Source organism: Echinops telfairi, unplaced genomic scaffold, assembly GCF_000313985.2.
Source record: "Echinops telfairi isolate 266 unplaced genomic scaffold, ASM31398v2 ScPeMD7_7467;HRSCAF=8505_1, whole genome shotgun sequence".
NCBI lineage: Eukaryota > Metazoa > Chordata > Mammalia > Afrosoricida > Tenrecidae > Echinops > Echinops telfairi.
In genome coordinates, this window is record NW_022111368.1 from 19,255,646 (window position 1) to 19,269,711 (window position 14,066).

Here is a 14,066-nt window from a genome sequence, read left to right on the forward strand (position 1 = left end):
AAAAAGTATTATAAAGGTGAGGATGGATAAGGAACTGTGAATACTTACTACTTTTTATACCAGACTGGCATAAGAATCAAAGCAGATTAGACAGAAGATCTGCCAAGGGCACTGCAGGTTGGAATTTGGAAGAAAACTATGTAGAAAGGAAGTAATACCTACAGCCACACAAGCAGTGCTATGTTACTTTTCTGGGCAAATGTTTTCAAAGTAACAAAGTTAAGAGTAGCAATAGGTTTTAAAATAATATAGTGGCAAGCCATATTATTATAATATATTTTACAAAGTGAGAGAGTGATCTTCTAATTCCATCGTTTCATTTTTCCAGTGAGATGATAGTGGGTGAGATACAATCTACGGGATTATCATGTGCGCACACCACAGGAAATGTCTGCACCCTCCACACAGGTAAGTGGGCTCCGATATCGGAGCAGTTACTAAGAGAAGTTGCTGAGCACTCATTTGTTTGACAGCTTAAGTCTTTACCTGTGTCTTAATTCCAGAAAAGTCCCCAACAAGGTGCATATGGATAAAGGTAACATAGATCTACTAAAGTAAAGATTTTTCATATTAAAGATTTTATTATTTAGTCATAAGATTCTGTCACAGTAATGGAGCTGGAGTGGCCAAGGTAAAAAGGAGCCATTACAAAGACCCTGGGCAGCTGCGAAGTTGTTGGAATGCTGTCGCACTGCACGAACACTGAATTAGATTTCTTTTTTAAGGGTAAAAACTGAAATGGTCATGATACAGCTATTAATTTTAATTAATCTGGACTGCAGACTAATTTATGCAAGAAATAATTACATGGCATGGAAATATTTCATAATCCATCTTCTCCCCTCTCAGGAATCTAAGATGAAATTTTGAGTGAAAAGAACCAAATTTATTTTGTTCTTTGGAAGACTTCCTCATTTCTACAAGTATGATCTCTGAATTTTAATTCTATAGTATAGAATTTAATATATAATTACATACTGCCATTTCTTCTTCTCTAATTGCTTAGAATGCTAACCTTATCTCTTCTATTAAATGGCTAGGGCTGTGCAAAAAATTGGATTTTCTTTTGTACAGATGATCAATTAAGAGTTGGTGTACTGGTGGAATGGCTGTTCCAAATCAGGGTTTTAAGCGTTGTATCCTGTAGTCCCAAGCACATAGCAATGATGCTTGTTGTAGAAAAAAAATTTCTGATGCCTCTGGGAAGACAACAAACTCAACATTTCCAATTATCTGCTTAGACCATTCGCGTAAGAAACAGCCTCCAGAAAGGATTCTGAAAAATAAGCAGTTCGATTGACTCTGGGGCAAGCATGTCAGAGACCGTCTAGTTCACCTTCCCCTGCTTAGGAGAGGAACCTTTAAGCATCTTGCCTACTGCCCCACAGCTAAGAAACAGAATTGGAACCAAGGTCACCTGATTCTTGATTCAGTAGTTCTCTGGCTGGCAGGTGTAACTTCACTGCTAAGTTTCTAAGTTCCTGAGCTGCTTCTGCCAGGGGAAAGAAAGGCCATTCTGGTTGCGATCCTGCCCTAAGTCCCCAGAGCTACTTTAAAATGGCGAGGTCATCTGGGTTCCCTTTTGCACCAACACCACTTCCCAAATGGATAGTAAGTTTCTTGAGATGGGAATCAAATCTTAAATAGCTCTGATATCTTCATTAAGACCAATCACACAGAAGATTCTTGGTAAATGTCTGCTGAATCCAAATAAAAGGATACAGCACTGGGATATACTTTAACTGTGAGATCTGGCCACAGTTGAGACTTGCTCTTAAGTCACCAGGAGTTGTATCTTAAGTTAATAGACAACAGGTCAAGTGCTTTTGCTCCAAGCAGTGCTAGCTCTCTGTTGAAGCTCTAATCTTTAAGGTATGGGCCTCTCTCTGGCTGCTAATATGGAAAATAAGAGCTTCCATCCGCTTTCCTTTGAAGATGATGCCAGAATTAATTTCTGTTACATAGAGTTACAGTGGAACTACTTCTTGACACAGCAATACAAACATTTCATGGATGTTTCTGTGCAGATGCTTATACTTCTTATATAAGCATAAGGATGAGAACTCTAAGTCTATGACCTTACAAAACAAGACTTATAGGAAACAGGCAAAAAATTAGAAAAGAAGGAATAATTTAACAGGTAATATTAACTGTCTGAAGAAGCCTTCATATAGTTACTCACATAAGGGTCCAAAATAAGTATATTGGAAGATTAGAAAAATTGTAATATCTATATTTAATGTTATCTTCTCTAGGATACAAAGTAAAAAAAATAACATAAAACTGCCCTTCTTAATACTGGGGACTATACAAAGTCTGATGACCACTTAACCAGTAAACAGCAGGATTCTTTGTACACTTTCCCTGTATTTTCACCTAGAGATTATTAAGAGAATTTTGAAAAAGCTAGCTAAGAAACTAGCTAATTTTGAAAAAGCTAAGAAATTTCTCAAAACTGGTTTGAGAAATTATATTAGTTTAAAAAAATTCAAACAAATATAATGAATAAAACAAAACACCACACCAGCCTTTTAAATGGCTCATTATGTATAATGCTGTGCATTTTCTTTGAAAACAAAACGCAAAACCCACCAGAACTGATCAGAACTAACCTGTCCTGTTTCACTGGGAAGTAAAGCATATAATCAATTCCATTGATTTTGATCTTGCCGCTCCCATGTTCATAAACAACTGCTTTTGCTCGGGCACTCTTTCTTTTACCTTTAAAAACATGAAACGCCCATTATGTTTTTTTTCTCTAGAAGAGTAATATAGAACATTACATACATAAAAGCTCTACGACTGCTTTAAGTTAAACACAAATAAAACATGGAAAATGTACCATAATCAACGTAGTAAAGCTTACTGAAGTACACTTTTATGCTTGATTTCGATTTTAGAGATATTATGATTTTAAATGAATTTCAGCAGCAAGCAAAAAAAATTCCTATTTACATTTACTTTGAAAACTTTTACATGGTCTTCTTTTGTCAGTACAATTATAGTAATTAATACAGATACACCTATATGTGTAGTCTGGTAAGATATAATTGGGGAGAAATAAACATTGAGAATGAGTATGTAATAGTGTTGGATTTTTAGAGTTGCAGGTATAGCTCTTAATAAACCAATTCTGAAAAGTTACACCCTGCCGAATGTTTTTGTACAGGTGTCAGGAAATGGGAGTTAATGGTCTGAAAAGTTTTCACAAGTTCCACAGTTTTCCCATGCGACATATGCAGATTCACCGTGCACTTTCAATTTATTTAAGAACCCTTAAATAACCCTTAAAGAACTCATAAGCCTTTATCAATGCTATCAGTTGAAACCGTGGAACTAAAACAATGTAATATAAATATGCAAAAAAATTTTTTTAATGTTAGCATGTGTAGATAAGTATGTGTCTACATACTTGAACCAAATACCAAAAACTAGGCGATCCGAGGTTACTACAGCAAAAATAAGCAAACGAACCAACGGAAGAGAATGAATGCCAGAGAGCAACAGCAAATCAAAATAATTGTAGTTTCTCAAATTGGCCAAATTTGTTTTCCCTCCACGGAATGCCATTACCTTCGCCTGTGCTGAAGGCCAGTCCTTGCTGGTCATACTGCACAGGTTCAATCAGCTGTTGTTTTGACTGAATAGTTACACTCCTGCGAAACCGCTGCACAAATTCTTCTTCAGCAGCGTTGCACTGCAATGTCAATAACCTTTCCAGCATCCGAATGAACTGCGCATACTGCAGACAATAAAAATTCATTAGAAGATGCAAGTGTAATTGCATTTGCAAAGTTTTTTCTATTTTTATAGACTTGATATTTCCAATGTTGCTTTTCTTGATGAATTTTGACAGGATGACACTTCTGCATCTTCATGCTGCTTTTAAAACAGCATGTAGACGCATCGTTTCCCGGCGTAGTGTTAGGATTAAATCTTTTATTTCAGGAAACAAAGAAACTTATCATTCAAAGGGGTGTAAGGGGGATCAATTTCTCTGTATTATGATTATAGGAAATTGAGATTTAAATTCCTTATCAAAAAATATTTAGAGGATCTGAAAGTATAATTTCCAAACTCCTATTAGAACTATATCAAGGAGCTTTATAAATAATTTAAAGTAAGTTATGTACAGTGAGTTTGATTTTGAGAAAATGTGCCTCTTAAATTATATTTCATAATACATTTGGCAAATATATCTTTGGCTGTTCAAGCTGTGTTACTTTAAATGTTTATGATTTCCTTTAAAACTGAACAATCAAGCTATTTAAAAATTCAAGAGATACTTGACTTAAAGGGCAACCTCTTGAAATAAATTATCCTTGCTACTCTGTGCATTTTTTTTAATAGTTCTTGAACATGTGATTGGAAAGTAAACAACTTGGTATTAACCCCTTAAAATTAGAAGCCAGAATAATCATCCTAAAGTGTTTATGCAGGAGGAAACAACTAATACTTGAGATCTCTAGCTAAGATGAATTATGAAACCCAGTTTTTGATAACCTTATTTATGTGGGACTTTTTTTTTTTTTTTGCCAGTCCTGAAATACACATTCTTCTGTATTGCCCTTGTCTTTATAATGAAAAATCTGCATTAATTGGAAATATATCATGCTCGTCTAGCACTACTGACCACTCTGACCATGGATATAATAGAAGGCCTTGGATAGACTGGGAAAACAATGGAGAACAAAACTCAAATTCCTAAAAAGTGGTCAGTCTTCTTAGATGACAGAGATAAGAACAACCCCCAGGACTTACTACCCTACAGTGCACACTCTGAACATGGAGTTACAGCTATTTCTGCAAGCCCCCTTGCAGTCAATGAGTAAACTGGCTTATCACATATACAATGCTACCTGTCCTTGAACAATTAATTACATGAAACCAAATGGTCAACATTGACCCAAAGCAAAGATGTTAAGGCAAAGAAGGGAAGGGAAACTAGATCAATGGAAATAGAACAAGCAGAATGGAAATAATAAGAATGCTAACAGATTGTAAAAATTATAACCACTAGCACGGAACAATTTGTAAAAAATTGTCAAAGGGAACCCTGATTTGCTATCTGAACTTTCACTTAAAACATAATAAAGTATTATTTAAGCAAACAAACAAAAAGCCACCAGTCCCTGTCTCTGCCTTGGGTTTGGGATGGAGAAAAAAAACTGACAGATTAAAATTAGAAGAACTGCTTCAAATATAATTTCTTGTGATATTACAATAAAAGGCAAGGTACTTTTCTAGATGAGGATGAAATCCTTAGCCTCCTAAGGTACTGCCGTGACAGAGTGTTATTCTAAACACCACCCTCTCCCCGCACACCCCATAGCCCTGCCTCCTTTGTCTCTCAACCCCGTCTTCCACACCCTGACTCCCCTTCCAATCTAGGGAGGCAAGTATCAGCCTGGCTTGTGAACTCTCCTTGGGAAGTCACTGACCGCTCTTACATTCCACCTCAATCTTAGCCACAGTCATCAGCATTTCTTTTGACATGCAGTACCCTAAATGTAGTGAGAATTATCATCTATATAGAGAAAGATGGAATGCGGCTTCCAATGCAGAATAGATTTTCCAGTTAGGGTCAAGCGCACTAACTGACTTGGCAGCAAGGAGATCAGGAATGAACTGTGGGGATCAACTAGTACCCAAATGCCTGACACCTTGGTGAACCTTGAGTGCAACTGTTCCAAATGGCTCTACTGATGACCTGAACAGGGGGCCACAACCTTGTGGGCACAAGAGCCCTCTGGAAAACTTGGTAAAATATTCAGGTTCCTAGATTTCCTAGAGATCTTGAGTTGGGTCTGGAGAGAAACGAGGGGCATGGCATTTTGTGATCAACATTCCCAGGGATTCAGACACAGGTGGTTTTGCAGCTCCCCTGATGAAAGGCAATGACCTGACCGGTATGCACCCAGAGGTAAGCCAGGAAGCGGCAAATTGCAGGCTGGTAGCCCAGTTGCTTCATCCCTTTTCTACTTAACCTGTAACAGCGCCTTACATCTATCATTAGCTTATAAAATTAGCTATACAGTTTACTGAATGAGGTGAAACCAGACATCTGCCACACTCCCCTAAAACAACTGGCAAAGGACACAAGGGCACTTATAAAAAGAGTCGCTGGGGAATAGGCATGTCACTTTCATGACCACAGATAAGGCCCTCCCATGGCAGAAATCAATGAGAAATGTGTTTGTGTCCTTTTTTTAAAGGGAAAATTGTCTTAGGAACACCTGCCTCAGAGGAACATTATTATTAGGATCCTAAATACAGTAATTGTCTGCATTCTTATGGCACAGGTCCCCTTAAATTAAAAAGATTAATTACTCACATCTTGATCTGACAGTTTTTCCACTAACATTTCTTCTAGTTCCTCCTTAATCAGCCATCTGCTGCCAATCAGGTCTCTGTTAAAATATCACATATATTCTCTTTTTAATTAATCATGCAATTAGAGTTATATCACAAAAGATCCCACATATAGTAGCAACTCATGATTCAGACACATATAAAATATAAAGCCCCAGTCCACATAAATGCCTTTATGAAATGTATTATTTCATCTCTGCAACCTACTTTAGAAAATACACACAGAATATCAACTATTCTGTCTTAGGAGTTAAATATGCCATTGTGGAACTTACCTGATATAGAAAGTCTAGCCAGTTTCTTAAAGAATAAAACTGTGCCTGCTTTTCATGATGTATTTGAAAGACATGTTATGGAAGTATGGTTAATCTGCCAGCGACTGATCAAAACAGAAACCCCACTACCATCTAGGCAACGATGACTCATCGTGACTCTGTGGGGCAGAGCAGAACTGCCCCAGAGGGCTGGAAAGGCTGTAGATCCTTGTGGGAGTGGACTGCCACAGCTTCCTCCTTCGGAGCAGTGGAGAGGTTTGACGTGCTGATCTTTCAGTTAGCCGCTGGGCACCTTAGCCACTGTGCACGGAGGGCTCTGCAGTGAACTGGCTCCAAGGCAGCACGTGCACTGCCAGACTCTTAGAGGCCCTCCAGGACAGAGCGGAGCTGCCCTGTTGGGCTCCAGAATGGAAAATCTGTATGGAAGCAGAAAGCTGCATCTTTCTCTTAGGGAACAACTGGTAGGTTTGAACTGCTGGCTAACTCGAAAGCAGCCCAACTGGTAACCCACCTATGCCCCCTTTTCGTGAGCTCAAGTTGTAAGAAACTTCAGACATAGGGTAGTATTTACGATGTCAACAAGGCATTCTGAATAACAGGAAGAAAAATGTGAATAACAAGATCAGAATTGAAAACGTATTGCTTATGCAGATGGCTCTGGATTCACCACTGTTTGCCAACTGGAACCCACATGGGGAAAAAAAAAGAAAATATTAAAGCTTGCAAATGCACAGCTAATGTGCAGTGTGTGTGTATATGTGTGTGTCTGTATAGATATATAAATTCTGCAGTAACCACATTCGAATAAGAGTAACTAAATACCACTTAATACATAAATCTAGAATGACGTAACAAAAAACAACTACATTATTTACTTTTTCAAAATAAAAATCGCCTATTATTTTGAACCCTAACATTCTAATGACTGATGGTTAAATATTGTGTCATATTTTTAGTTCAAACTTTGCACACATTTTAATGCCAAAAAAGGGTAACTTTTGATAAGTGGGCACCACCCGCTATCAAAAGTTCCCCCTTTTGGGGGGCATTAAAATATGTGCAAAGTCTGGGGTCTTAAAGGCTTGAAGTTAAACAAACAGCCATCTAGCAGAGAAGCAACAAGCCCATACGGAAGAAGCACAACAGCCCGTGTGATCATAAGGTGTCGACAGGATCAGGTAACAAGCATCAGAAGACCCAAAACAAACAAACAAACAAAACAAAAAAAAACCATATTGTAGAGAACGAAGGGGGACAGAGCAGAGCCCCCAAATCCATCGGTAGACAATGGAACATCCCCTCACAGAAGGGCCACAAGGAAGGATGAGTCAACCAGGGCCCAGTATAGCACTGATGAAACACACAATATTCCTCTGGTTCCTTGAGGCTTCCTCCCCACCCCCCCACCCCCACTATCATGACCCCAGTCCTGCCTTTCACTTAGGCTGAGACCAGAGCATGCACACTGGTACAAATAAGAGATAAGAGCTCAGGATACATGGAGTCCAGGAACAGGAATTGGAGTAGCTATACCAGGAGGGGAGGAGGAAGGTAGGAGGAGGAGGGGAGGAAAGGGGAACCAATCGCAATGATTTTCACACACACACACACACACACACACACACCACACACACACACACACCACCCCTGAGGGGGGGCAGACAATAGAAACCATGGGGGAAGAGATACAGTGGTCGTGTAAAATATGAAAATAATAATGCATAATTTATCAAGGGGTCATGAGGGTGGGAGGAGGGAGGGAAAAAAGAGGACCTGATACCAAGGGCTCAAATAGAAAGTAAATGTTTAGAAGATGATGGCAACATATGTACAAATATGCTTGATACTACTGATGTACGGATTGTTATAAGAGCTGTAGGAGCCCCAATAGAATGATCTTTTAATTACAAAAAAATAAAGGGAACTTACTTAGTCTTCGCTTTTTCCAGGACTAGACCTTGGGCTTGCAGCTGGGTTTGGGTTTGACGGTCTTCTAGTTCTAGTAGCTTGCCGTACGCTTCCTAGAGCAAATAAAACATGCACACTGCTGTGAGGCGGGGCATCATTACTGAGACTTGGAGACTCGGAAACAGACATGGAATTTTCGTGATTCGATTTACCTCAACTTTTCAACGACCCTCGGGAAGCCCCCTTATGTCCCCTTCTCAAGTGACCTTCTGAAATCATCTAGTTGCAGAGTAAAAACACCTGAAGAATGCTTTTAATATTACTAGAGGTTTCTCCCACTATCCAAAAATAGAGCAGTCGAAAACGTGCCTAGGCTGAAATGGTATAAAGCTAAGAAGCAATCGCCATGAATTTATATGGAAAAAATGTTTGCAATTTCCCAGTTCACAGAAATCATCTACCAAATCACAGCATATCACACATACAGCCTCAATCGTCACTCCCCCACAGCGCTCACAGGCACAGCATGAAGCTCAGGTGGACAACCGGATGCTGAGGGCCGTTCTCAGGGAAAGGGCTGGCCCACCCCACACTGGCTGGCCCCTCTCACTGCTCAGGGTGCCAGCTCACTGGCAGACAAAGGCTGAGTGCTAGTTCTGACTTGAACTTTTTTGGCTAAAAGTGAAAATCTTCTTTGGAAATATTTTCTTCAGTGAAAGCAGGCACTAATGTACAGTTTTAGAAAAAGTGCAGGGTGATTACTGTATTTCTCATTTAAAGAGGGCAGAATGATGTCAAAGAGAACTTACTATCCTACGCAGCAGCACACATAGCTTCAACTGATTTTTAACTACCTACAAAACTAACATGTTCACCTTATGGTTTCACATTTTTTCTTAAAAATCAACAATACGTATGCTGAACCTAGAAAATTAGCCAGTAAAGGTTATGGTATTGATAGCTCATTTACTTAATATTTAATGCTTATATAATAGTAAGTCCTCACTTTCTTTCTATTAATTTACTTTCTAACAAATTCTCTGAATATAAAGTTGCAATGCAAATAGGGGAAATCTTCTCATTTGTTAGAATTTGTAAACAGCGATAATCTAGCAATAGCGATTAGAATTTACATTACATTTCCCGGAAAATGAGCAGAATATAATGATTTCCCACCTTTTATGCCTGAGCAACCTTCTATTTTTGAGTACTCACCCCTAATACAATCACAATCTGAACTTATGTATATATACAACACTCCCTGGATCCAAATTTTAAAAGGATAAGCTAATAATGATTTAAAAAATACTATTGTTTCCCCTCATGATGGCTTCTAATATCTTAAGACATAACATGCTACTGATGGGAGATGTGAATCCAAATCTCAAACAGTTAAAACAATTTTCAAGTTTGGAGGCAAGTTCCTGTTGGGTCTGGCTATGCTGCCAGATCGTAATACTGATGCTAAGAGACTGTCTCAGCATAGAAGTGCCCCTCGGCCATTATCTTTGCACTCACCACTCTGCAACTTCTGAACTTCAGGAGTCCATTTTCTCACAGGGAGAAAAAGAACTTACGCTGTGCGGACTTTTGAGTTTCAGCAACACAACCAAATACAAGGGAGAAAAGCTGAGCTCAAACTCAAGAACTTAGAATGTCTCATGAAAGAATGATGTAGAAGTTCATTTCTTTTGGCTGATGAGACATGAGAGTCATCAAAGAACCTTCTTTGTTTGTTTTGGTTTATTTTTTATTTTTTGCACTAAATGTGGTAGAATGGATGCCTCCAGGAGAGAAAGAAAAGCAGCAGAGGAAAAAAAGAAGAATGGCATGTACTGAGCAGTAAACACTGCGAAACTGAGGGTGAACTACAGGGACTCTTAGCAGTGGTCACAAGCATCTGCAGTCCAAAGTGAATTGCTCCCTCTAGTGCAGTAATTGTCTAAGTGGAGTCCCCACGCAGCAGCACCGGCATACAAGCCTACAACTTCTTAAAAATATATATTTTAGATCCCACTCCAAATTTTCTGAAAAGGAACCCAGTGGGGGAGGGCTCAGCAGTCTATTCCATCCACGACTCTAAGTGATACAGACAGAAGGTTGGGAACTACTGAGAGTAAGTGCAGCACCCCAGCAAAGGGGAGTTTAACAACTACTGTGTTTGAAACCATGTGTCAAAGCGCAAAACCACTAGCTATTAACTAACAGTAGAGGAATGCATCTTACAAGTAAAAAAAAAAAAATCAAGCCCAAATTATCCATCTTAAAGAAAGCAAGAATGAATATGAACCAGCCATCACACAAAACCTACGTTGGCTATTTAAAATAAAAGTTCACAATTTGTCTCCTAAGTAATTCCAAGTCTGGTATGTTTATGTTAAGAGTACCTAAATAATTTAAAAAGACGAAGTTAGCGACAACAGTCTTGCAGAAAGTAGATTCTACAGCTTTAATTCCCTGAAGAGAAGTATATGAGTTTACATTAAAAAATCCTTCAGGGCTTTTGCCAGAAACTGTCAACATCACGTACTATCACTGGTAGTCTTTCCTAGATAAGTTTCCACTTAATTTTTAAGGGACACTAGAGAATCAGTATGACCCCACCTATACTAAGTTTATATACTGTATTTAATAGTGTAAATTTTGAATATGACAGGAATAACCCAGATGTGAAATGCTGAATCATTAATCACAGCTATGATTAATATTTCATAAAATCAAAGCAAGCCTTTCCACCCCTCGTGTCATCAGATTTCCATAATGTATGAGTCAAATTTAGAAGGTGCCTAATTTGAAAATACCAGATGCTCAGGGTGCAGAAAAGAAATGCTTAAACGAAATGTTTCCAATAGCACAGCAATAAGATTTTTAGTATCCTTCTAAAATCTGTTTTGGTCATATTAATCATAGGGAAATTCCAATTTTAGGAAGGGTAAACAAATAACATTTCATGGTTGGGAATATAGAAAAAGTCAACTACACTTTTATTACAAAATAAACAATAACACACTATTAGCAATTATCATCTTGGATACTAGAGTTAAGGAACCGAAAAGTAACTGGCTTTAAAAACCCTATTTGTTAATAGGATCACAGAAAATTCATTTCATTCCAGAGAAATTCAGTGATAAATAACAGTCTTCTCTATTTTTGGCCTCTGAGATACATAAAATCGAATGAAATAAATATAATTCATTCATCATTGACTTAAGGACAGCTTTCGGCTCTATACTTCATGTTCCACATGACATGATTCTACTGTAGACTCCTGCTATTTGTGAGGACCATATGCTATCAAGTTTATATGTCATTAAAAAAGACTACTTACAAATATAGTCTTAAATATCAGACATATGAAAGAGTATTTTTTAGGAATTACATAAAAATTCTTCTAACTCAAGTACCATTTTTACTACTCAAATGAAAGCCCTATCATATGGTAAAATACCAATTATACCATTACAAAAGAAGTAATCTGATTAAAATCAAAACAGAGGCAACAATAGGTTAAATCAATTTCTCAAAAATTAATTTTCCTAATTGTTACACTTAGAGCATATAAGAAGATATACAATAGTAATTAGTCCTATGTGAGGAAAATGTATATTAAAAAATACTTCTAGAATAGCACTTTCTACTGCTGAATTAATTACTGAATTAACTCCTGCTGTCAAGAAAAGTCTTTAAACAGCATGCAGAAATATTTCAGCACCAGTCTGGAGCTTTTTAAAAATCATCACGTTACACAGTTGTAGTTATTTCACAATACCTCACTGTGAGAAGGGTCACTATTTTAATTCCATTTTGGGAGATAAGAGCACTACAAGTAAGAGTTTTAAATATTCACAAGGTCAAAAAGAGGATTTTAAAACATCTAAAGTAAGTAGGATTTCTTTAATACTCAGTCCCCAGGACTTTTCCTTCTTGAGTCTGGAATCTTCACATAATGAAGCAACACACTTCTCCTGGGTGTGTTGTTCCATCCACTAGGAACGGGGAAGGTTACTTAAGTCATTCAAAACAAGCTGGAGCATCTCTAAAAGTAAGTCATGAGCTTCTTTCAAAGAGCAAACTAACCCTGTTTATGCATAATTACAGGGATTAGAAGTACTTGGTTTTCTTTCATATTTTAAACTTTTTTTTTCAACTCAGCAAACAGCTTAAATATATAATTTTCCTTATTTATTTTACACATTTTTGACTGTTAGAAATTTCATCTGTGGCTATATGTCCTTTCATTTAAAGAAATACTTTAAAATATTCCATTATTTACTTAAAAAAATCATTTTATTGGGGGCTCGTGCAACTCATCACAATCCATACATCCATCCATTGTATCAAGCACATTTGGATATTTGTTGCCATCATCATGCGCAAAACATTTGCTTTCTACTTGAGCCCTTGGTATCGGGTCCTCATTTTTTCCCCTCCTCCCTCACAAAGCCTTGATAATTTATAAATTATTATTATTGCTATGTATTACACTGTCCAACGTCTCCCTTCACCCACTTTTCTGTTGTTGTCCGTCCCCCAGGGAGGGGGTTATATGTAGATCCTTGTAGTGATCAGTTCCCTCTTTCTACCCCACCTTCCCTCCACCCTCCCAGTATCGCCACTCTCACCACTGGTCCTGAGAGGTTAATCTGTCTTGGACTCCCTGTTTCCAGTTCCTATCTGTACCAGTGTACATCCTCTGGTGTAGCCCAATTTGTAAGGTAGAATTGGGATCATGATAGTGGGGGGGAGGAAGCATTAAAGAACTAGAGGAAAGTTGTATGTTTCATCAGTGCTATACTGAACCCTGACTGGCTTGTCTCTTCCCTGTGACCCTTCTGTAAGGGGATGTCCAGTTGCCTACAGATGAGCTTTGAGTTCCCACTCTGCACTCTCCGTCATTCACAAAATGATTTTATGTTCTTTGATGCCTGATACCTGATCGCACATTTACTCTTAAAACTAGCTCCCAAATGCTTCTATTGACTGCCATGAGTCAATTCTGATTCATAGTGCCCCTAAAAGACAAGGTGGAATTGTCCCTGTGGGGTTACTAGGCAATCAATCTTTATGGGAGTGGAAAGCCTCCTCTTTCTCTCAAGGAGCAGCTTGTGGCTCCAAACTTCAGAAGTGAACTAAAGCAACAGGTTTCTTTACTGAAGGACTTTGAACAGGTTTTATCATGCAAAGTCATTCCTTACAGGGTTTCTCACTATCAGAATATGCCTAACTTAACTTCAAAGCCCCTATGTTCCTGAGAAAGCACTTTGGAAAAAACTTCGACTTAAATAATTTTTTATTCAGTATTTTATAAAAGGGCTCACACTTTGGAGTCCAATAATCACCTTCTGCGATGAGTTTTATGTTTAACTCGCTTTTAGTGAATTACACTTTTTCCCCAGGAAACATATCTACTGTGAACATTAATAAACCATCTCTATCATCTATCTATCCTTAAATGAAAAGATGGACACACTGAACAGTGGCCGCCATGTTGCAAATGTCTTTCTCGTGAAT

General features: G+C 38.0%; 1 protein-coding gene across 1 annotated transcript in view; it reads right to left on the reverse strand.

Moving 5' to 3' along the window:
* The window catches only part of MRPS9 (mitochondrial ribosomal protein S9), a 62,780-nt gene that overhangs the window by 4,908 nt on the left and 43,806 nt on the right, over positions 1 to 14,066 (reverse strand). The window contains exons 6-9 of the mRNA XM_004704335.2: positions 8,577 to 8,668; positions 6,335 to 6,410; positions 3,574 to 3,742; positions 2,613 to 2,721 (exon numbers count right to left, since the gene is read on the reverse strand). Coding sequence (XP_004704392.1) covers positions 2,613 to 2,721; positions 3,574 to 3,742; positions 6,335 to 6,410; positions 8,577 to 8,668 — 446 coding nt within the window. The remainder of the gene's footprint in view (positions 1 to 2,612; positions 2,722 to 3,573; positions 3,743 to 6,334; positions 6,411 to 8,576; positions 8,669 to 14,066) is intronic.